The sequence below is a fragment of the Carettochelys insculpta genome, chromosome 9 (genome assembly GCF_033958435.1).
Source record: "Carettochelys insculpta isolate YL-2023 chromosome 9, ASM3395843v1, whole genome shotgun sequence".
NCBI lineage: Eukaryota > Metazoa > Chordata > Testudines > Carettochelyidae > Carettochelys > Carettochelys insculpta.
This window is the reverse complement of record NC_134145.1, coordinates 10,738,807-10,763,754: the sequence shown is the minus strand read 5'-3', so window position 1 is coordinate 10,763,754 and position 24,948 is coordinate 10,738,807. Positions and strand designations below refer to the sequence as shown.

The following is a 24,948-nucleotide window of genomic DNA, read 5'->3' as shown; positions in this document are numbered from 1 at the left end:
TGCTGACACCGGCACTGAAGAGCAACCAATCAATTTGGACCCACTCTCTCTCTCAGTCCTCCAGGACGTAAGTGGAGACTCAGTTAGTTAAATATTAAACCATCCTGGTAACAATTACAACTGTAGCCAAAGGCGGGACTTGAGTAATATTACCACTCCTCAAGAGGGGCTGGTGCGGTGAAACTTGTTTGCTTGTGTGAATCGGTTGAGCTCCCTCTTTCAAGTCAAGATTAATTTAAATATTCCCCTCCCAGGCAATGTCTCTTGTCGGTAGGTAGTCTGTTTGGAAACAAATATTGAGAGCAGTTGCTATAGATCAGAAATAATTTTCCCAAGTCTCTGATTTTGGGGTTCCTGTTCCTTTTATTATTAACCTACCTGATCCAGGACTCTGAAGCCCCACCTACATCCGCCTAACATCACTTCCTGGGTTAGGGGGAAAAAAAACAGCTATCTAAACCCCCTAAGCTAACTGATCTGAGCTTGCTGATGGCCATTGAGAAGTAATCGAGCTGTCGAGGATCCAAGCTGACATCATGAAGGTTCAGTTTGCAGCAGCACTCTCCAGTTTTTCTCTTTGCCTGATTTTCCTCGTGCTTATCACATTCTCGGCTGGAGAAGGGCTTGGAAAGGGTTAGGCTTCTCTTTTCTTTTTGATTGTTTTTAAACTTTTATGATTACTATAAATAAGTACATAAAACCCTAATCTTAAAATCATAGAATTCTAGGGATGCAAAGTCAGGAGGATCACTTCCCCGCCTCCTGGAATTGTGCTTAATATTTGCAAGAAGGCATTCAAGTAGTAATTTTGATAATTGTTTAAGTTTCATCAGTGGGTAGGGTAAGGAGATAAAATGTCTTTAATGTTAGAACTGAAGCTGAAACATACATAATATGGTGCCTGAGTGTAAACTGAGCAATTGCAATGCAGCAGTTCTACAATAGGAAATGCCTTCTTGTGGAAGTGGAGAAGAAAGGGTTTTGCTGTTTTATTCTTTTTTTTAACTGTCAATTTTTAGTTGTAGCAGATCTGCCAGATCTCATTCTCATTAGACAAAGACTTGTTTGTTCTGAGTCAGTTTTAAGGCAGTTTTTTAAAATCCTTTTTTTTCAGTGTTGAAACATTTTGCATAAGGAGTATTTCAATGAAATCTCAAGTATATTTTAAATTTTCCTTTCAGATTGTCCCAGTTTGACATCCTAGACCTATGCAACATAAGTAGGACCCTACCAAATTTTCAGTTCATTTTCATAAATTTCACTCATAAGATTTTTTAAATGGTAAACTCCATGATTTCAGCTATTGATTTTTTTCCCCATTGTGTTGTAATTGTAGGGGTCATGATGCAAAAAGAAGTTGTAGAGGGGAGCGTCATGGTACTGTTACTTCTGCACTGCTGCTGGGGTAGGCAGTGCCATTTCCAATAGCAGCACAGAAATAAGGATGGCATGGTATGAATTGCCACTCTTACTTCTGTGCTGCTGTGAGTGGGATGCTTTTATTTGTTGCTTCTCCTCACCATGAGGAAATCTTGCCTGTGTGTCAGGTCCCTGACTATTCCACCTAAGCCTTGCTGAGATCCCCTTTTCCTGAAGCAAACTTACTGTCCATTTACTTCCTAGATGAAGAATGCCATGCTGTTCTTTGTCGTCCCCCCCCAAATATAAAACAACAATCTTTTGATGTCCACCTTAAGTTCTCCCTACTATTTACCTCTTCATATTTTCCCTCTATTTGAAGATGCTGCAGTCCTTTAGCATTTGATTCAGACTGGTGATTGGAGGCCCATCTTGAACCATACAAAACTTAAAGAAAAAAAATCTGTCTATCCCAGTGTCCTGTCTTCTAACAATGATCAGTGCCAAGTGCTTCAGATGGAATGAATGGAATAGACCTTCATTGAGTGATCCATTTTTGTGTACCTATCCTCCATCCATACTTAATTTACACACAAACAGAAAAATAAATATTTCTTGCCTGAAAAATACTCACTTTTCACCCTTGCTGGTGATCATTCCCTAGACACAGACCTTAACATAATTTCAGTGTATTTACATAATTTCTCATACAACATCAATACCTGTGCTTTTATTTTTATGACTACTCTGACACAGGATTTTATTCAAGATCTCACATGACACTCTCTGGCGAGCTAAAATATAAATACGAGACCAGGGCATTCCTGTAATCCATATGCTCTTTGTCCCTGGATTACACAAATTTATAGCTGCACATTAATGAAACTAATTTGTCAAAATGTTTAACACAAGGAGATGAGGTGGTACTTTCAAGAGATTATGGAACCTTTCACTTACAGATTACCAGTTTACCTTTTCTCAAAGTTGGTAGCAACCCAAAAGTTTTTACTGTTTAATGATTCAGCATATAAGAACAGCCATGCTTTGTTAGACCAAAGGTTCATGAAGCTCAGTAACCTGTCTTCTGACAGTGGCCAATGCCAGGTGTCCCAGAGGGAGAGAACAGAACAAGAAGTCATCAAGTGATCCCTCCCCATCTCCCATTCCCAGCTTTTGACAAACAGAGGCTAGGGACACTGTAGTTGCCCATCCTGGCTAATAGCCATTGATGGACCTCTTCATGAATTTATGTAGTTCTTTTTAAAACCCTGCTGTAGTCTTAGCCTTTATAACGTTGCATGGTAAGGAGTTCCACAGATTAACTGGACACTTTGTGAAGAAATACTTCCTTTTGTTTGTTTTAAACCTGATGCCTAATACTTTTGTTTGGTGACCCCCCGCCAGTTTTTGTGCTATGGGGAGTACTGCTCTATCTACTTTAACCTCTGAATTGTATTTGGTCATGTCTCTGAACAGTTAGCAGATGTTCACAGATGAAATCAATGTGATGCAATTAAATGGACTTCTGATCAGTACCTGTATGTCAGGAATTTTGGTGTGGTTTGAATATTTGTATTTGCATGAACTTTTGTGTTTTTTCTAATACCATTATATGTCTTCCAGAGATTTATATACTTAACTTAATGCACATGAATTTAATTGATATAAGTGGGATTACTTGTGCATAGAGATAAGTATATGTTTATGTTTTTGGGACAGGCTATCACTTGCTAAAAGAAGGGAAATATAACTAGTTGATAGTATCTTTAAATGTCAGAAAATATATAAATATCTGCCATTTTAAATTACGCTACTTTTATAAACCATTCCCTTTTTCAGGTTTTGGAGATCACATTCATTGGAGGACACTAGAAGATGGGAAAAAAGAGGCGGCAGCCAGGTATGGCACACAATTTAAATTCATGGGGTGTCTTTACATTAAGAAATAAGAAAGATTCTGCATTGATTCTGTATTTAATCAGAGATAGTAAAAATCTAAAAGTAGTAAAAAGATGTGTAAAAATGCCCAGTGGGTGTAAGAGAATTTGCAGACAAAGATAGATCAGAGAGAACATTTAACATTTGTTAACAATAAGTCCTGATCCTGCAGTCGATCTTTGAGGTGGATAGATGCTTGAGATCTCCACTGAGTACAGAGGAGATTTACATAGGTCTACCCACGGATCCAACTGCCAGATTGAAGTTTTATTGCCTCTTTGAGCTGACAAGAAAAGTACTGCGCTTTTTGACATCCTGTCAGAATACAGAAAGAGACATGGGCCCCAGTCTTGCAAACACTTACGTAAGTGCTTAACTTCACATACATGAATTGTTTCTTTGAGTTCAAGAGGACTACTTGCAGGAATACATGTTTGCAGGACTGAGGCCATAGATTTAAATGAAAGGATTATTTTACTACTCTGTGAAATCAATCTGGAAGCATAAAATATTTTCTGATTTTTAAAAATATGCAAATTACAAGTATCAGAGGGGTAGTCTGTGTCTGTAAAAACAAAATATGCTCCAAAATATCAGTTAGTCTATAAGGTGTCACAGGACTTCTTTTTTTTTTTAAAATACAGTTTACATTACTATCAAAGGTATAGCTTGAATTTGATTTTTGCATTCAAAATGATCCCTTCTTTTTCTCCTACTCACAATATGACAGTGTCCAGTGAGAAAATGAAATTAACCATTAAATTGGCAGGTGCAGTTAAAGAAATGTAAGGTGGCACTTAACTACATGTATTGAAATCAATGCAATATGCCTTTCAAAATACTAAGTTGTATTGGTAGCTGTGTGTCATAGCCTGGTGCTGTGTGGGGAGGCAGTACATTGCAGAGAAGCTAAGTACAGTGGCACGTGAGTTGATAGTGCTGTGGGGTTGTGGGTTATCATGGTGTGGGGGATCCTGAGCAGATTGTCAGTGCCATAGATGATTGGATACTGTGGCACAGAGTGATGCCCTGTGAATGGCAGTGCTGTAAAGTGTCTGTGTGCAGTGACCTATGGCAATGCCCTGTGAGGTAGCTGGTTACAGTGGCATGGGACAGTGGTTGGCACGATGGCTGTGCCATGGGGTGACTGGTTGCCTTGGCGGCAATGTCTTGTGGGTGGGCAATGCCATGGGATGGCTGGTTACCATGGCATGGGGCAATGCCTGGTGGGGTGGCTGGTGGCCATGGTGTGGAGGGCAAAGCCTGATAGGCATAGTATGGGGGGCAATGCCCCGCAGGGTGGGATGGCTGGTTGCCATGGGGTGGGGGGCAATGGATTGCAGAGTGGAGGTGACTGTTGCCATGGCATGGGGGGCAAAGCTTGGCTGGGTGGTTGCCATGGTGTGGGGCAGTGCCCAGGAAGATGGGGTGGCTGGTTCTCATCTCATGGTGTGGCACTGCCTGGCAGGGTGGCTGGTTTCCACAGCATGGGGCTGTGCCCAGCAGGGTCGGGTGACTGGTTGTCATGGTGGGGTGTAATGTGACCTCCGACCCCAACCCCAACCGTTTTCTCCCTGGCTTGGGACATTGGCGGTCCCTTCCAGTTCTATGCGACAGGTGGAGCCATGTGTAAGCCTGACACCATCTCGTCCTAGGACTGTAGTGACATTTGTTGAGTTGACCTCGGCGGATGTGCTTGTGATGGGCTTCCGGGTTATAATGGCGGCGCCATTGGTCGTGGCCGGAAGATGCCGCTGGTTGTGTTATGCGGGCTGCCAGGCAGCGGGAAGAGCCGGCGGGCCGAGGAGCTGCGGGAGGCGTTGCGCGGGGAGGACCGGCAGGTGCACGTGGTGGTGGACGAGACTGGCGGCCGCGCGGCGCTGCGGACCGAGGTGGAGCGACGGCTGAATCGGCGGGACGTGGTGATCGTCGACGCGGGGAACGAGCTGAAGAGCTTTCGCTACGAGCTCTATTGCGTGACCAAGCAGGCAGGCACGCCGCACTGCCTGCTGCACTGCGTGGGGGGTGCCCCGCATCCGCCCGCGGCCCCCTTCGAGACCCCGGACTCGCGAAACCGCTGGGATCGGCCCCTTTTTATCGTGCACGGGCAGGAGCCGTTGCCTCTGGCCGACATCCGCGCCGCCCTCTTCGAGAGCAGGCCGCCTCCGCCCAACCAGTCCACACGCTCGCAGCCCCTGCAGTCCTCCAGCTTCCTCCACCAGCTGGACCGAGTCACTCAGGAAGTGCTGGCTGCCGTGCTGGCAGCCCAGAGCAGTGGTCTACAGGCTGGAGAACGGATTCAGGTGGCTGGGGCCAGCGAGGGGCTGGTGCTGAGCCGGCCGGTGGGTATGGCTGAGCTGAGTCGGCTCCGCAGGCAATTCATCAGCTACACCAAAATGCACCCCAGTGATGAGAATCTGTCCCAGCTTGCTAACATGTTTTTGCAGTACTTGAGCCGCAGCATCCAGTGACCCCTCCTCTCTGCCCCTCCCTCCCCATAACCTCTTCCATCCAGTATCAGAACAGGGCTGGTAATGGCTCCTGTCAACAAGAACCTCCATGCATCCTAAAACAAGAATCTGCAGGAATGGGAAGTTGGCCCTCTATTGTAACTGTTCTCCAGCACCTACACCAGTAATCTATGCTAGTAGAGAGGAGGTGGCCCTACATTACCAATCGTTTAAGCTAGAGCGTCCAGCAATTGTGGGTATGGAGAACTACTGGCTGTGGTCTGTGATATCTGAATGAGCATATCTGTTCAAAGGAGTAGTGAATATGACCCCCCCCCCCAGTAGCAGCTTTAGAATATAAACAGGAATTCTCAATTAGCGCAGCTATAGGCAGCTAGCCGTCGCATCCCCAAACATCCAAAAAGTCCACTTAGGACAACTGTGGAGAGCCAAACTTGAGTAACTGTATCATCACCAGTGTCCAAAGATGGAGGCAACAGGAAGCTGATCTTGCTAACCATCATGCTTCTGCAACATCTTGAGGATTAATCTTTCATCTGAGCTTTTTGTGTCTGATCTAAATAAAGCAAGGATAAGAAGGCTACATCAAACTATACACAGGAGGTTCTCTTCCTCTACAATTGGTACTTACAGCCTTTTTAAAAACTGGTAGTGTTTTCAAAATAACTTCCTGGGTTCAGAAAAACAGTGGAAACATACTTAATGAACTGAAATGTCCATTTCTTTTCTTTTTTGGAAATCTGTGCCTTGGATGGAATGAACTATTTTATTTACTTTCCTATTTCAACAATTTTCCCTGGCTTGTTCAAAGTCTTTGGTAGATCCTGAGCTAAGTATGCTAGTTATGATGGCATCTGCTGTTAACTGAATAATCAGGGTGTTTCAGATTGTACTTCGTTATTAGGGTGTCTGGATTGCATAAATCCCTTGGAACTTCGTACATGCTTCATTTAAGAGCTTATATTGAGGGCTACTGCATGGCAAGTGTGTAAATTTACAGTGGTATAGCGTACGTCTCAGTAACTGCATGGACCTCCTGTGCACTAAAATTTCTCTAGAGCTCTGTAAACAACAGTAGGTCAAAGCACACTAGATGAATTTGGGTGATGACCAGCATGGGCCACACAGTTTGTGCATGGTATAGTAGAGTGCTGTAGATTTGCATTCCAGCTTTCCATCTACTCCTTTATTGACCTATCTGTTTGCTACCACAGCTTTGGACCATGTCCTTGTATTTTACTCTAATTTTAGTGTCCTCCCTCACCCTGCACATGAATAAATGATTCTCTTTATCTTCCCTTCATACTTAAAATTCATTTCTTTGGATGGAGTTAAGTCATGTGGAATGGTAGGATAAAGTGGAGAGAGGTCAGAGTTTTGCCTCTCTTGCCAGTTAAATCAAAATAAGGAATAAGTGCTGGGAAATGGGTGGTCAAAAGCAGTAAATCAACTCTGAGATGTGATTTACTGAGAATTCTTTTTTTTTTTTAATCATGATATGCCCTTTAATATAAAATCTGTCTAAAAACTCTTGCCATTGATAGAAGAGCATGATACTAGACTAAGTGCTGGCTGGCTGGACTATGTTCACTTATTAAAGTGAATAAATAATACTGGTTATAACTTCAGTTTATCTTTTGGATGAATCTGTTGCCTTACTGCTAAAATAATTAAAGAGCAAAATCATGCTGGGCAACATGACCGAAATCAGTGGACGTACCACATTCTGTTTTCTCAACATCCCTTAATATAGTTGAGGTTCTAACATTAGTTTGCCCTGAAAAACGTGTGCACATGCTCTGCGTAGACTTTTGCAAATGTAAGGAATTTCTGCTATGTGGAAGTAGCTTAGATGTTGATGTAGGCAATAATTTTCAATGGGAGGTCACCCCAAGAATTCGGTAAGTGGTCAGGGGTTGCACTTTTTTACAATATTAATGGAGGTGGTTTGGGGTCTGGGATGAAGTTTGGATATATGAGGGAGCTCTGGGCAGGAGATTGGGGTGCAGAGGAGGTCTGAGCTCTGGGGAAAAAGTTTGAGTTGCAGGCTCTGATCTGGGAGAGGGTGCAGGGTCTAGGAGAGAGTTTCGATGCAGGAAAGGGTTGTGATCTGGAGCGGGGAGTTGGGGTGTAGGGAGGGGTGGGATGTCAGGTAGAAGCTCTGACTGGGAGGCGCTTACCACAGGCAGCATAGTAGGACCCTCAGGCAGTTTCCCTGTCTGCTGTAGCTCCACATGCCGCTCAAAGAGGCTGGCTCCTGGGACCAGTGTCTGTCACTCACTCACTCTCTCTCTCTCTCTGTCTCTTCATGGCATATATCCCTTCGGGAGGAGGAGGGGAGCTCTATCCCTGCCCCCTCTCCAAGCACATACATGGCTGCCAAGGTGCTGGAAGATATTTCTTACCTCCCCCTCCTCTCTTTCTCTCCTTACCCTCCCCTGCTGCCAGCCCGCATTGCATAGAGACACATGCTCTGGCTCCAGTTGCTAGCCTTTTTGAGTGGCTCATGGGCTGTGGCAGCCAGGGAATTTGCAGTCCAGTGGGATCCTCAGGCAACAGCCCAGATAAAAATGTTTTATGGGCCAGATCTGTGCCAGGTGTAGGAAGGGGTGAGCTGGGTCTTATTTTTCCCACCCATGCTTTATGTTGATAATGTATTTCTGTGGTTAAAACTGCTTCTCTCATATTCTCTTGTCTTAGCAAGATTTTTCTCTCATCTTGGTACTGAAGCATGCATGTGTTCATACAATTATTTTCTGTTCTATACATTTAGGTAATTCAGTGCCGTCATCCACTGCAAGGTTGAACAATATCATATAAAGAATAGTCTAGTATAAAAAAATTAAGCATTAGCACTGCTTAGGGATTACTTTTACAGTTAATTATTAAGAGTCCCATGTCACTCTCCTTAACCTCCTGGCTTCTTGCCTGCAGCTGTTGTGTGCTTTCTGGTGCCAGATTGCCTTCTGTGTTCTCCATGTGTCAGCTGTTCGTGCAAAAATGGTGTTACTTCCAAATGTTAAAGCATTGTAATGGTTGCACACAAACTCGAATGTGATTATAAATAAAATGAAACTCACTGTAGATATGAAAAGTGTATTATCCTAAACTGAGATACCTGCATCAAATGAACAACATTGGTGAAATCCTGGCCCTGACTGAAATAATGAGCAATGAATTCAACTTCTGAATAGTTAGCTAGTTTTGTTGGCAGATGTCAAAAAAATTCTCTGTATAATTTGTTTTATAAACTTGATTCAACCTTATAGTGGACTTGCCACCCCTACCCCCCATAATTTTCTAAAAAATTTTACACCAATACAAGAGAGACATTTACTTTTATTTTTACTAGCCAGTAAACATTCCTCCATCACAGCTGTTTTAGATTCATGATTCATACTTAATTAGAAAACATCTTTCAGTGCAATGTCTTAGTCTTCTTATTCAGCTACAGTTTGTGTGTAAATTGACATTTGTAGGAGTTTCTGTGTTCTGCAGAGCATATGACAAATACATAGCTAGAAATTTAGTTATTACAACAGGCAGGCATCCTCCTTAAGGTAACACTTTCAGATTCTGTCTAGAAAGGCATGATATTTCTATATCCAAAATAACTTCAAAAGCATGGCTTATTGACTTTAAATACAATATTTTTGAGGTAAAGGAAAGTCAAGGCTTAGCTAATACACAAACCTTGAGAAATATTTGGCTGTATATTTTCTCAGAAATCTCTCTATTGTCATTAAAATAATCTATCCTAATTAAATCACATTATTCAGTACAGTACGAGCTGAAATTCTGCCATTTTCTGATAACCTGTATGTGTTCCTGAATGCCATGGTCTTAACATACTAATTTTCATACTTCTCAAACTGCAGAAAATAAAGACATTGAAAATTAATATTAAAGCCACAAATGTCTGTAAATGTGAGATGTTTGTAAAGAAGCACCAGACCTTTCTAGGACAAGATTTTAGAAGACCTTGTTTGGTTGGAGTTAATATATGAACAGGTATTACCTTTGAATACAGAATTAGTAGGACGTTACTGAAACCTTGTGTCCCCATTTTGGAAAGGGTTCAGAAAGATAATCTGCTAGGTAGGTTTTCCAGATATCAAATCCTTTTATCAGTGAAAGACTTAACTATTTAGCTTAATCAACAGCACGTTAAGAGGTGACTTGATCAGTCTGTACAGCAGGGTTGGGGAACCTGTTTTGGAAGGAGGCCACTGACCCACAGGAAAATCAGTCTGGGGTGACACACAAGGGAGAAGCAAGAAGAAAAACCATGCCCACTTCACTTTCACTCTGAGGTTTGGAGACTTGCCATGGGGCTGGAGCAGGAGCGCTGGCATGCCCTGCTGTGGGGGGGAACCCCAGTCATTGCCGTCGTCTGGATCAAAGTAAGCTGGGGGCTAGAGGGCCCCCACAACTGGTCTATAAGTACTAGGAGGGACAAGAGATATCTGATGAGAGGGCTTTTTGGCAAACAGGCATAAAAAGAGCAAGTAGTTTGAAGCTGAAGCTAGACAAATTCAGACTACAGTCCAGTTTTTAATAGTTAAGTGATAAGTGTTGGAACAACTTGTACAGGGATAGGGTGGGTTCTCAATCACTTGTAGTCTTTAAATGACAGAGATTTTTCTACTTGAGTCTTGTTTAGTAATAAGTACACATGAAGTAATTGACAAATTGGTATTTGGACTTCTGATTGTAGAAAATTTCAAGAAAAATGTCTCCTGATTGTTTAAAATAGGTGATCCTTCAATGTCCTTTATATTATGAACCCACATTCTGGAGCTCTCCACTCTTCCTCCTCACGTGTGCTCCAGTGTAATTTTGATGATGCCCACAGTGCATCACAGAAACAAACTTGGAAATCAACACTGGTTTATGGCAAGGGTGACCAAGCCGTGTCTCTCTTTGAACAATGCAATGCAGCTCCTCCTTGGAGCCCTGTGCCAGGACTGCTTACCACCACTCTGTGCCTGTGTCCCTGCCCCTGGAGATAGAATGCCTGGAAGTGGCTCTGGTGTGTCCCATGCATAATGGGCATTGGGTTGTGGGGGAGCTGTGGGTGCCTGGCTCTGGTGGGGATTAGTTTAGTGCAGGGACGCTGGGGATGCCTGGGTCTGGGGGAGAGAAAGGTGACTGTGTCAGAGTTAGGGGGAGGGCATTGAGCCAAGTATTATATATTTTTATCTGTCTGTCTGTATTTTATATATAGATACAGGTCAGCAATGTCCAGTAGGAATTCAAAGATCACCACATGTGATTTGTCGTCTTTCCATATTCACCACATTATGTTATAAAAAAATTATAGAGCCAGGCTCCCCCGTTCCCCTGCCCCCTGTGGTCTACCCCCATTTTAATTCAATGCCAGTGACTCACTGAAACCGCCGCGCACTTCTCCTGCCTTCTTCCCATGTGTGGCTCTCCGGAGGAGCCACATTTAAAGGCTTCAAGAGCCATGGGTTGGCCATCCCCATATTTGCCACATGGGGCAAGCGGTGAATGTATTGGACACCCCAATATAGATATATATAATATGTGGCTCTTTACACTCTATCCACAGCTATTCTGGCTCTTTGTCTCTAATAGGTTGGCCACCCTGATTTATGGAATGCTTCTGAGAGCATTTTTCATGTAGACACTCTGTGGCTGTATCTGACAAAAGCCCAGTTGTGCCGGAAAAACCCTCTCATGTACACATAGCCCAAGAGAATAAAAGTGTTCTGGGTTTCCACCATCAACTGGCTTTTTCAGTATTCTTTAATGGCTTCATAGTTTTTTTTGTTTTTTTTTACTATTGACACAAGTTTGCTGTCTGTGCTATTCAATCCCTCTTCCCACCCACAGATTTCCTATTGCTGCTATCACTGGTAGCAGAAATGGTGTGCTAGGGAAGACGGGGCTCCAGCTGGCTGTTGGCACTGGGTCTGATAGCTTTGCTCAGGGTAGAGTTATGTGACGTGGTGGTTAAATGTCCTATATGTATGCCGGTTATTATCTAGCTATAAATGTGAATGTCATATTTAAAATGCAGCATGGATTAGGTCTGTTTTGCACATGGCAGTTTATTGTAGTGCTCTTGCCAGCACTGCCAGATGATTCCCAGAGACTGGGAAACATTAGAAAAAATTCCTAGTGCATTCAAGTTCCCTTTGTCTAATTGCCTAACACAAACTGAATTTAATGCAAAGAAGGTAACTGAATTCAAACACTGGAAAAATTGTTGGAGAGCTGTGACATACCCCCAGTCTACAAACCTGGTACTGTGGGACCACCGTGCCCCATTAACTCTCCTCTCTGGGCTCTCTCTTACAATGTCATGCTAGTGACAAGGAGCAAACCCCTTTCAGGTACTGTGATCACTGAGCCAACAGCATGCAGAACCATACCTAGCTGAATTGTATGGATGCTCTCAAAGCTACTTATGAACTATACATAGAGAGAGACATCAGCAACCCTGCCCCCCCAGTTCCTAAGCCTTTCATCCCAAAAATTTACTGTTGGACACTGCTCAAGACCTCCTCTTGAATAATGCAAGCTCACAAATTAATTTGCCACTTTGGCAAAGGATAAGGTGTGTGTCCCAGCCTTTGTAAGTTGAGCAGATTCTCCAAGCAATTCAGACAAATTCACTTGTAAGGACAAAGCATTAAAATAAATTTATTAATTACAGAAGATGAATTTTAAGTGATTATAAGTGTTGGGTGTCAAGGTCAAAGGTGGCTACATCACAAAAGAAAACCATGAGCTAAATTCTACACTGCATCAGACTAAACAAGATTTGAATCAAGCAGTTTTTCCTTCCCCATTAAACTTTCTGGAACATCTACAATTCTACATACACAGTCTGAATTCTCTTCTCAAACTGGGACCAATCTTCCCATTTCAAGGTCTTTTGTCAGGTGTTGAATGGAGAGGAGAAACACCTCTTGGTTATGTAAGTGACTCATGGGCGACTGGTGCCAATGAGGAGGAGGAGGGTATACAGAGGGTTATGGGGGGCACCCCAGTTAGCAATTAAAATTTTGGTAGGGGCTTGTGCGGGGGGGCCAGTGCAGTTCCCTAGTACGACCATGTGTCATCTATGCATTGACCTTCATTTAGAAAGATCCTTGCTTGGACATGGGTGTTAGCCCCCATTCTGTACGTCCTCTCTCTCTCAGGAAAGGGATTCTTCTTAATGGGCCATCAAACACATCTGGCTGGTCCTCATGTAAATCTGACTTGTGTTGCTCCTTTGCTGCCGATGAAAGGCTAGCTGCAGATGTTTCCCAGAATGACAACACATTTCACTAACACCAGGATAGCAGAACTTCAGGTATAATGATAATATACAATTCAACAGAATAATAACATTTGCCCAATCATAACTTCTCAGTTGGTACAAGGCATAGTTTGTATAAAATATAATTATATTCTAGTGGTGCATATGGGGGTTGCAGGGTGCTGTGTTGAGGTAGATAGTGTTACAATGTCATTTTATTAAATTATTTTTTGCTGATTTTTATAACTTGGGAAGACCTTAGCAAGAAAATGAAGCTTTGGGAGCACAATAAAATCAGCTTATATCTATGACTTTTCCCAGTAGCTGGGCCTTTCTTTAGAATTTTAGGTTGTTGGAAAGTGCATTTTTCAGTTTAGTTCAGGAATGTAGTCTTTTTAAGTATCTTGAGAGTTCATATGAGTTTTGTTTTGTTTTGTTTTGTTTTTCTAAAGTGGTTTGCCTCTAATGATTATCATCCACAAGTCCTGGTGTGGAGCTTGCAAAGGTATGTGAATTCTAGAGCACTTTTAAATCCTCAATGGAAAGTTTCTTTAAACAAGTCAGTTATGATTTACCTTTCCAACATAGCATGTGTTATTTTTACTTTTGTTCAGATCAACATAGTAGTGCACAAACAGAAATCTTTGTTGCAATACATTTATAATTGCTCATATCCAGGCTATATGTATTGAAAATCCCATGAAATTATAGGTACTTTCCATTTCTACTGAAGGTCTAATCCTTGGAAAATTATAAACATTTGAAATACGAGTCAACCTGCATATTCCCAATTCGTCTTTCTCAGTGGACGGTTAGATTTCTGTCGTCTTAAGTAACATAATGGAACCGGATAAGCATAATGACATAGGTCTAAAAATCTAAAGATGGATTGGGTGGTTTAGGTGACTTGTAATGAGATTCTGTACCATGCTGTACCATTGATTCAAAAATTACCTTTGTGACTGTTTTTGGCCAGTATTCATTATGTGGTTGTTCACTGAGGAGTTGGATGGGTTAGTTGTCACTCCCAAGTTATGGGTTGACTAATTTGACACAAAACTGGGCTAGTGACTATGCAGTGACAAGCACCTAATGTGTAGAAGAAGGGGTGGAGTGATGATTTTGGTGTATGTCTAAATGTTGCTGTTGGTGTTTTTTTCTTACACAGTTTTCTCCCCATCCTTGTTTTTCTTCTTAGCTTTAAAGCCAAAGTTTGCTGAATCCAAGGAGATCTCCGAGCTTGCCCATAATTTTATTATGGTTAACCTTGAGGTAGGCTTGCCTACAATTCATGCCCATGCTGCTGTTTTGTAACTGAGCATTTTCCCCTTATTTCTTTTAATTATTTATTTCATCTGATGCTATCCCTTCCTAACTAGATTCTTGGCATTATTGAATAGATACAAAAAATTAACTAATATAATGGATCGTTTAAAAATAAAACCTTTACTGTATTGTTATGGTTTTATTTATGCATCTGATTTTCTTACATTACATTTTTAACAATCGGTATACTGTACTATTCCCTAGTAATAAGAAAGGAAATTGCTTTTCTGTACAAACGCATTACATATAAATAGGGTGACCATCAGTCCTGTTTTGGGCAGGACAGCCCCAGGCGCCCCGATATATTTTTAAAAAAGGACTAATTGCCCCATATTTGGCCCCCTGCTGGTGTGCAGGTACAGCTGCTGGCTGGAGAGTACACACACACATGCTCTCCAGCCACACCAGAGGGTCCTGGGAACCAGCAGGGGCCCCTGCAAAATTAAGGGTAGATTGCAGCCTGAGGGGTGGCTGGTGCCTGCTTCTTGGCTCCCTGAGGCTCTGGGAAGCTGGGAGGAACACTGATGGCTGCTGCCTCCTTCCCTGCTCCCCAAGGCTTGGGGAAGCCAGGAGGAGCCGTCCATGTCCATGTCACCCTGTCCCATGTTTGGGATGGGCAGATATGGTCACCCTACCTGTAAAACATTCCAGCACCAAACCAGTGAGTCCATTTAATGTCAACTGGTGAAAGTTTTTGATTAATAGTTATCTTTACAACTGTTACTTATTGGGTGACCTTTTTTCTTTGTTGGCAAAAGTAGAGGATTTTGAAGTGATTTATTTTTCTTTCTAGGCAGGCCCATTGCTGGAGGGGGTGGGGACAGGGAGAAATGGGGCAGTTGCATAGGGGCCTGTAATTTCAAAGGGGTCCAGAGCTCTAGCTGCCACCCTTGCTACTTTGGCCTGTGGCAGCCTGAGCTCTGAACCCCTTTGCGGTCCAGGCAGCACTAAGGGCTAACTGCCCTTACCTTGCCACTTCTGCCCTTGGCCCAGCCCCTTCTGGGGTGAGAAACTGGGCCTGCCTCTCCCACCTTGCCCTGGGACCCTCAGTGACTGTTGGCCCTGCTGTTTACAAGCTGTTTTTTAAAACTACCATTTCATAACAACCCTTGGAAGAAAATAGTTTTAACGTATATGTGATTAAGTTGTTAGATTCCCTTGCTTAGAAAGTAGAATGTTGTCTTACGTCTGCCTTGCACCCACAGGATGAAGAAGAGCCAAAGGATGAAGCCTTTAGCCCTGATGGTGGTTATATTCCCAGAATCCTTTTCATGGGTAAGGCATGCTCACAGTTGCTATAGCTTCTTACTAGATGACTTTGTTCCTCATTAATTAGACGTTTTAATCATTTTCTCATTTCATAGATCCCAGTGGGAAGGTTCATCCAGAGATTATAAATGAGAAAGGAAACCCAAGCTACAAGTATTTCTACATCAACGCTGATCAAGGTACGCGAGAATGAGCTCTACATTTGAGTTGGGTAGGAGTGCATTGCAGGGAGGTCATAGGAATGGCAGCTAGTGCGAGCTTGTTTTTTGAGTGGAGGTAACATCTAATTCACAGCACAACCAGGAGCTGTTAGGAATAAAATAAATGATTGGCTTTTTTTGTATCGTGAGGGTGGATGGATAGTAGGTAGTCTGTCGTATCCGACAATGACGTCTTGAGCTTGCATAGGCTCATCCGTTGGGACTCGCGTGTGGCTGAGGAGTCCAAGCTTTGAATGACATGAGCATTCACAGTGGGGGGCCAGGGAAATGGCCTGGCTGTGTTGGTGCGGCTGCTGCTGTTGCTTTCTTCATTAGAGAATGATGATGTGAACTAAAAGCATTTCTCATTACTTAAACACCAGCCTCTCTGACTTCTGTTATAAATGGTCCCACTTCAGTTTTGTACTTCCCCTTTTCATACAACAGTAAGCGGACAACTTCATTTAAGAATTAATTTACCTTATGTTTTGGGTCTCTTCAGAAAAGCATCTAAATAGCCCATAGGACAAGGTACTAACTGTGAGCAGTGTAGCCCAGTTGTGTGTGATAAAAGCTTGTTGATTAACAATTTTCTGTTTTCAAATCAAGAAATGACTAATTGTGAATCTATTGGGCCCTGTCTAGGCAAGGGATTTTTTTTTTTACAGAAGTATCTTGCTGGCCCAACTCCACCAGTATCAGTAAGCTTTGGAGCCCTTGTATAGGCTAGTCTTTTAAGGACCATGTCATCTAACCATGTGAAGAACAGGTCTGGTTAACAATAGTGATTCCAGCTGTTCCAGTCAACATTATGGCTACGTCTAGACTTTAGGAAAAACTTGGAAATGGTCATGCTAATGGCCAAATCAGAGAATACTAATGAGGTGCTGAAATGAATAGTCAGCACCTCATTAGCATGCTGCCAGCTGCGGCACTTCAAACATGCCACGTTTTGCTTGCGTGTGGCTCGTCTACACAGGGGTCCTTTTCGAAAGGACCCTGCAAACATCTCAACAGCTGATAGGAATAAGGGGATTTTGATGTTTGTGAGCAAAATGCGACACTTTTGAAATGTGGCACTTTCGAAGTGCCGCGGCTGGCAGTATGCTAATGAGGTACTGAATATTCATTTGTGCCTCATTAATATCCTCCGCTTTGGCCATTAGCATTGCCATTTTGAAGTTTTTCCTAAGTGTAGACACGGCCCATGACTCACAAAACTGCTACTACCAGTGGACATGATCTGGTGGGAGATTGTAAAGTTGGCCCTACAATAATCAGTTGGGAGAAAAATAGGAATCTTTGAAAGCTAATGGAGAGGAAGAGCAAGGGAAAAAATTATGTCCTTAAGGGCTTTGCAGCCCTATAATTCATCACTTCATTATTGTGGCAGAGGCAAGTACCTGATCTTGAGGAAAAATAAGTCTCACTCACAGAATGCATTTATCTCATCGTGCATTGTACTGGTGTGTTTTACATTGCCGTGTGCAAACTGTATTGGTAGTCTTGGCGACTGAATCGCAGGTATCCACAAAACAGCACTTAAAGCAGTGCAGGCTTCCTCAACCCTGCCCACTTGTTTATCTCAGCCCTTCAGAGGCCACCTGCCTGTGAGAGAAGACTTCAGGTTCACTGCTCACCCTTGCTGTTGAGAGAGCCAACAGGCAGTGACAGTATGTTTTGAGCATGGTAGTGCACAGATAGTCTCATTGTGGTGATACTTTGAATTCAGAAACCTCAATTCCTCCTTGTTGTTCTGGTAAAGTGTTTTTCTGAGGTGCCCAAGGGAAGCATGCACCAAACTGCCATTGAAATAATAAGCCAGAGCAGAATGGTTGAGGACAGTGGTTCTCAACTGGGGTATATGTATGTGCTCTTCCAGAGGGTACATTAACGCAATGTTTCTCGACCTTTTTATGAATAAAAAAATTAGACTTATTTTATGTGTATCTAAATTTATTTTTTCTTTTTGCACAATCATAAGTACAATGGCAAGTTTATTACCTGTAGGCAATTTCTTCCAACCAACCAGCTACAATTAAGTTGTTTAAACAAATGTGTTGCAATGGTAGAAAAATTTTTGTGTCTGAAAATTGTAGGTACTGGGGGTACTTATAATTTTTTTTTTTTTTAAAAGGGGTACTTTTTTTAAAAAACAGTTGAGAAACTCTGGTTTAGGACATCTGATGGGGACAGAGGCAAGCAAAATGTTACTCTGCGGTTTTTAAAGGAGACCCATAAAAGAGAAAGATAAGTTTCTGTTGAGCTTTACTGCTTTGACTCTCAGCCATCCTACAAGATATTTTTAACTTTATATTTTATGTTAGGAATATTGGGGATGTCAAAATTTGCCTTCCCTCCTAAGGAGTTAAAGATGCAGATCATTAAGGGAACATTGAACTTTAAATACAAATACCTAAGTGGGCTCAACCATTCAAATTGTGAGCAAAAACTCCCTTCTCTCCCAATTTATTAGGTTTCATCTGCCTATTATCTGATGCCATAATTCTACTAGTTCTTTGTCCACAGAGTCTGCCAACAGGGTAGATGTACTTATAAATGGTATGAGAAAGGGAAGAGGACTTATAAATGGTGTGAGAAAGGGAAGAGGATGGAAGTGGGAGAGACCTTCTTGATATAGCATATAGAAACCAAAAAGGACATAACCGTAACATTTTTTTTTTGCAGGCAACTTCCAAGATTTTTCTTCTATAAAATGGCACCGTTGATAAAAACAGTTTTCTTTATCACTTTCTTACTTGGTCCATGTGATGTGTAGTAATGACCCAGCTGATATTCTGTGTATTTCATTTGACAGTTGTCCAAGGGATGAAGGAAGCCCAAGAGAAGCTGACAGGAGATGCTTTCAAACAAAAACATCTTGGAGATGAATTATAATAAATAAATTGAACATTGCTTTTCCATCCTTCTGAAGCTCTGAAAGGATAAATGATTTTTTTTCTTTTAAACTGTTAAACATACCAAGACATGTAGCTGCACTGGAAGGACATAATGCTCTCATTAACTTGTAAGTGTAAACACTGCTTTTTTTCCATCAAATGCAGTGTTATCTTCTCCTGCTCCTTTAGTTTGCACTTACGTGCTTATTTTCAGGTGAAGTACAGGCATGCACAACCTCATCTTGAATGGATATGTCAGCTCTTTCAATGTAAAAAACAAAACCAAAAAAAAAAACACTTGTAACCTCTTACCCTCTTCCTAATAGGAATGATTTTTAGGTTTTCAAATAGCCAACACTTGGTCTCTGTTCAGTGCTTGCTTCCCCACCTCTGAGTGACATTGTCATCCTTCTGGTTTCAGTAAGGATCCTCCTGAGTAGCAGATATGACTGATTGCTCTATTCTGAAAAGCCAAAAAATATCAAACCAGTAATTCTCCCATGAACACTAAAACAAGTAGAGTTATTTTCATTACTATCTAAGAGTAGCATGTGGCATATTCACTTTGCACATATTTTGCTTGTAGGAGCTCTCTGTGATTTGACTTGCAGTCAGGTTGAAATTCTCCCTGTCTAGCGTATGTTTCATCTTTGAATTGTTTTAGGCATAGAAGATAGATTATATTGAAGCATGATGGGGAGGACCACCTCCTTTTTGCAGAATGTTTCAGGAGAATGTCTTGCCATTACATTGTACTGTATTTTTGTACTATGGTGAAAAAATGAAAACTTTTTAAGAAGAATTTGTGTGGTGAGGTTATTTGGGGGGAATGGAGTAATTTTCCATTCTCTTTAGGAACCGGGGGGGGGGGGAGTTAACTGTGTTTAAATTGTTATAGTCCTGATGTAGAATGTCACAGATTAAAAAAGGCTTTCACTTTTTATGACAAATCACAATAGTGGCTGCTGTTTAGTGGTTGAAACAGACGTATTTGCTCAATACTTAATTATTACCCAGACACTCTTACACTATTTAAAATCGGTGGGGAATAGACGAGTACCAAGCAATTACCTATTGGAACTGAAGAGCAAAGTGTTTTTAATGTACCCTAAAAATATCACTTAGAAACACTTGTAGAATGAGTCACCATTGTTCCTGACCTAAACACTGTGAGAGTTTACTGACTGGGAAATTATTTTAGTGAATCTGTGTAGTACAGCATGGAAAGAAGGGAAGACACCCAAGGAATGGACCTGTGCTAGTGACAATACATGAGAAAGTAAGTACATTGGAGTGCAAGAACTACAAAACAATTGCCCTAATGATTCATCTTGGCAAGGTGCTGATGACGATACTGGTAGACAGACTAAGATCACAGATAGAAGATCTAGCAGATGAGCAAGCAGGGTACAGGAAAGATAGAAGCACTGTACAGCAGATGTTAGCACTAAGATTGATAGCAGAGAAAGATCCATGAAAGAACAAGAATATCTATGCTTGCTTTGTCGACTTTCAGAAGGCATTTGACAGTATAGATCAGAGAGTGACTTAAGTGGTGTTGGAGTCATATGGAGTGGAAGCAGACTGATATGGTTGTTGAAGTATATCAGTGACAATGCGGAGGTAGTGGGGAGTTGGGGAGTTGGTTTAGAATGAGTACAGGTACGAGACAAAGAGTTCTGATATTGTTGAGTGTCTTCATCACGCATCTAGAGAGAGTGATGGACAAGATCAAGGAAGAGGTAGAAGGGATATCTGTGCACGGGAAAAGAATTAACAAGTTGGGGTTTGCAGATGGTGTAGTTATCATTGAGGAAGATGAGGAGAAGCTAGTGAAACCGGTGCAGGTTCTAAAAGAGGAGGGGAAGTGGTGTGGCCTGATTATGAACATTGATAAAACAAAACCCTATTTGGAGATAAGGAAATAGGAAGGAAGATCCATGTAGGTAGGATTGAACTAGAGAAAATAGAGAAGTTCACATATCTGGGGAGCAACATAACATATGATCTAGACTGCAAGAAGGAAATAGCGACTAGTGAAAGCAAGAGCAAGTTTGAAGGCGATGGATAAGATCTGAAAAAACAAGGTGATTGGCTTAGGAATGAAGCTGAGTGTCTTGAAAATGTGTATATTCAACAGTATGTTGCACGGATGGAAGACATGGATGATGACAAAATATTCAAAGGAAGAATACTGGCGTTTGAGAGGAGTTGTTATAGAAAGATCCTGACAATAGGATGGATGGAGAAGGTCACCAATGAGGAATTATGAAGGAAGATACATCCAAAAGAGAACTTACTGCAGAAGGTTATATGATGGGAGTTACAGCTTTTGGGCATATTTGCAGAATGAACGATGAACGAAAATCAAGAGCCTGGTATTTGGCATATTGGACGGTTTGAATAGGAGAGGCAGACCCCACAGAGAATGGGTAGATGATATAGTAGAGTGGTGCGGAGCTGGTCTACAGAAACTAAGCCATTCCGCATTGGACAGGGAAAGATTGAAGGAAATAATGGGAGAGGCATCAGACACAAACGGGCACTAAGCCATTCTTGATGATGATGATGATGAAGAATCTATGGCTAGGTCTGTCGCTTTTTTAAAAGGCAGAAGGACAGAATGTGAAGGGGATTGGTTGTAGAGGTATGTTTCGCTAAGGCCTGGCTTCTCACGGTCCATATTACAGTGTATAGGATTTTTAGCACTGTTAGTGAAAGAACTTGGAGCAGCATTGCCCAGACCCATCAACAGCAAGTCCCCTCTGCGTAGCTGGTATATGTTGCACATGCTGATGGCTCCTGTGTGCTGCCTACCTAGTGCAGAAGGGAAACTGCTCTTATATGTGCATGGAGCGTGTGTTTCCTACAGTTACCATGTGTAATAGCTTGAGTATTCCCATTAGCTCGACCCCCCAGCCACACCCAAACCCCTCTCTCGTGGGGTGGTACTAGTATTACCAGTTGTCAGGCACAAACCAGGGTAGAGGCTAGATCTTGAGTGAGCTGCCTTTGTCAGCTGTCCCTCTCTATAGTGTGAATGTAAGCTGGAGCAGACTCAATTGCTGGCACCAAGCCTAACATTGCCTTTCCATGGTTTCCCCAATGCCCTCTGTTCTGTTGTCTGTGGAGTCTGTCAGCTCTACACCACCCCATTTAATTTGCCTAGATATTAAAACCGCATGCATCATTACAGTATCTGAGTGTCTAGGCCCAGTTTCTCTTGCACATACTCCACACGTTATCCTCCTGCCTGTAGATTTCATGGATTTCATCTGCAGCAGTGAGCAACGGCACTTGCTTTTCCTATTTCCTATTGCAGTTACCTCTATATATTCCACAGTCGGTGCTCTTTTCTGAAAGGAACCATCTGGTTTCTATCTATGAATTTATGTCCAATGTTTTAGGTCTAGAGCATTCTTTGGGTATTAATGCAATAAAACCCAACTGAAGCCCCAAGGAGTAATGCAAATTCTCATAAAGGTCTAAAAATGATTGCTGAAGTTCTGGTGTGACCTCTAAAATGTTTCCTTACCCCATGTGCACTAGAAAGGGCTTTGGGGAGGGGGTGGGCAATGCAAATTACTTTTTAAGAATGGATTTTTATTTAAAAAAAAAAAGGTGTTTACTCTTTAGAATGAGCCCGTTTACCTAAAAAGACACCAAAATGTAGGATCTCTGTAAATAAATACGTAAATAAAACAATATTTAAAAAAAAATGAAGAAGGGCTTTGTGTAAGCCCAAGCCCAAAAGTTGGTCCAATCAAAGATATAACCTCACCCACCTTGTCGCTTCAGTAGCTACGGTCCAGTATGTCTGCTGTAAGGCTACATTGAGACCAGAGTGATCTGTCGACAGACCTTTCTGTTGGAAGATGCGTTCTCACAAAACCTCTATTGACAGATTGCAGCCAGACTGCAAAGCAGACTGAAAAAGTGATTCTCTCTGTCAACAGAGAGCGGCCACACTGCCTGGATGCTTTCTGGACAGATCAGCACCTGGAACACTGGCAGGCAGAGTCAGGTGGCCAGTAGTCCCTTCTGGGAGCCCCGACAAGGTGCACCTTCAAAGGGCCAAACGCTCACCCTGGACGCCTGCTGATGCTGAGGCTTGCCTACCTCCATGAGGGACAGCACAGCTGCTATAGTTGGGCTTCAATGTTTGCTGAGAGAGAGAGACAGTGCTTGCCCGTTAGCCATGGTGCTAGAGCAGCCCCTGGGTTTGCACTGGCCCCACCCTAAAGTGCTTTGGCATCTGTTGAACCTCATCAGGGCCATCCTCCTCTTCTTCAGGGAGGGTGAGCCTGGCACCGCCTTTGAGGAGTATGCCATTGATGCTGCCTGGGCCCACCAGTGCTCACCCCCTCCCGCACCCCACCAGGTGCATAGGTGGATCTGGAGGCACATCACCAGTTCTGACTGGTGAGACCAACTGGTCATGGGGCAGTGGGACAATCAGCTGTGGCACCAGAACCTCTGCATGCAGAAGGCCACCTTCCTGGAGCTCTGTGTCTGGTTTGCCCCTGCCCTCCAGAGACAGGACACCCAGCTGTGGCCCGCAATTCCTGTGGAGAAGTGGATTGCTGTTACCCTGTGGAAGCTCACCACCCCGACAGCAACCACTGTGGGGGGAACCAGGTTGGTGTGGGGAAGTCCACCACTGGGGTCCTCCTCATGGATGTAAGGCACTCTTCGGCTGCAGGCCCTGCTCGAGGGGGATGGTATCCCACCCAAGGGGGACCCTGGGGAGTGGGGTCAGTTGTGCAGCAGGGAAGCCCTGTCCCCAGGGACCATGCCATCCCACCCTCGCAAAGCCCTGCTGCTTGGGGGGGACTTCACTGGGCAGGAGCTCCCAGAGAGCCCAGGGAGAGGAGATGGGAGGAGGGACAGGGACTCCCTCCCTCAGTTCCTGATGTGTGTGTTGAGTCCCCTCCCTCTGCAGGTCATGATGTCTATCAACACATTCCTGCTGCAGAGGGTCTTTCGTCTGGCAGACATGGACATGGTCATGGTCGGATGTGCCACACCGGGGTTCTCCAGCTGCTTCGGGGCTATCAATGAGACCCATCTCCCCATTCGTGCCCCAGACCACAGCCCAGCAAAGTACATCAACCACAGGGGGTATTTCTCCCTTGTGCTGCAGGCCCTGGTCAACCACTGTGGCCAGTTCATTGATGTTTATGTCGGGTGGTCAGGCTGGGCACATGACGCACGCGTGTTCCTCAACCCTGGCCTGTGCTGAAGGTTGGAGGTGGGCACCTTCATCCCCTGCTGTGAGCTGGCAGTCGGGGATGTGCACATACCACTGTACGTTGTGGGGCATGCAGCCTACCCTCTCATACCATGGCTTATGAAGCCCTACACCAGGCAGCTGGACCTGAGGCAAGAACTATTTAATGCCTGCCGGAACCAGGCTTGGATGCAGGCTGCGTGTGCATTCGGTCACCTAATGGCAACCTTCAGGTGCCTGCTCACACACCTGGATCTGGGGGAGCACAAAGTCCCCCAAGATGTGGCTGCGTGTTGTGTTCTCCACAATATTGTGGAGTGGAAGGGAGAGGCCTTCCTCTTGGGGTGGAGGGTGGATGCCGGCCATGGCTATGGGCAGCTGGGCAGAGCTCCAGTCTTGCAAACCCTTAGGGAAGGGCTGAGGATTCATGAGGTCTTAAGGGAGAGCTTGTCCTATGGCCCCCAAAGGCCCTCGCCCGGGCACCCTCAGTGGTCTCAGGCCCACAGCCCTACCCTCTCCCTTTGCCCCCTTACCCTTTCGACCCCTCCCCAGTAAAAAGGAACATAGGGGTGGCATTCAAACACCTTCTTTACTTAAACAAAAATGTTGAAAATAAATGCAAAATCGGTGAACTATGTACAGTGTGGGGGGATCAGGACTCCGATGGGGGGAGCTTCAGTACATGCAGGGGTGGGTGGCTGCGACGCTGCAGGGGAGTAGGATCCTGAACAGTGTCAGCCACAGGATCCCCTCCTGTCACTGGTTTGGGGTCCCCAGGGGGGCAGGGAGTACAGGGAGGTACTGAGGTGTTGGGGCTGCAGCAGTGTCTGGATTGTCAGGGGAGCCAGGGAGGAGGACATAGCCCTCTGCCACTGCCAAAACTTGAGGAAGCCCTGTGTGGGGAGAGGCGACAGTGGGAGTGGTGGGGGCAAGAGTGGCAGATGTGGACAGCTGGGCCAACAGGTGACCACCACTCCTG

The 24,948-nt window shown here is 43.6% G+C and overlaps 2 protein-coding genes across 2 annotated transcripts; both read left to right on the top strand.

Moving 5' to 3' along the window:
- Positions 1 to 441: 441 nt before the first annotated feature.
- On the top strand, positions 442 to 19,541 carry TXNDC12 (thioredoxin domain containing 12). Its single transcript, XM_075002762.1, has 7 exons — positions 442 to 633; positions 3,199 to 3,259; positions 13,497 to 13,549; positions 14,243 to 14,316; positions 15,576 to 15,645; positions 15,735 to 15,818; positions 18,658 to 19,541. Exons 1-7 carry the CDS (start codon positions 537 to 539, stop codon positions 18,735 to 18,737), a joined length of 519 nt encoding a protein of 172 aa, XP_074858863.1. The 5' UTR covers positions 442 to 536; the 3' UTR covers positions 18,738 to 19,541.
- On the top strand, positions 5,029 to 7,066 carry KTI12 (KTI12 chromatin associated homolog). The gene has a single exon (XM_075002572.1). The coding sequence runs from the start codon at positions 5,046 to 5,048 to the stop codon at positions 5,766 to 5,768; it is 723 nt and encodes a 240-aa protein (XP_074858673.1). The 5' UTR covers positions 5,029 to 5,045; the 3' UTR covers positions 5,769 to 7,066.
- Positions 19,542 to 24,948: the final 5,407 nt, after the last annotated feature.

Coding starts and splice junctions, on each gene's coding strand:
- KTI12 (XM_075002572.1), top strand. CDS start 5,046: ATGCCGCTGGTTGTGTTATGCGGGCTGCCAGGCAGCGGGAAGAGCCGG.
- TXNDC12 (XM_075002762.1), top strand. CDS start 537: ATGAAGGTTCAGTTTGCAGCAGCACTCTCCAGTTTTTCTCTTTGCCTG. Junction 634..3,198: donor TGGAGAAGGGCTTGGAAAGG/GTTAGGCTTCTC, acceptor TCCCTTTTTCAG/GTTTTGGAGATCACATTCAT. Junction 15,819..18,657: donor CTACATCAACGCTGATCAAG/GTACGCGAGAAT, acceptor TTCATTTGACAG/TTGTCCAAGGGATGAAGGAA.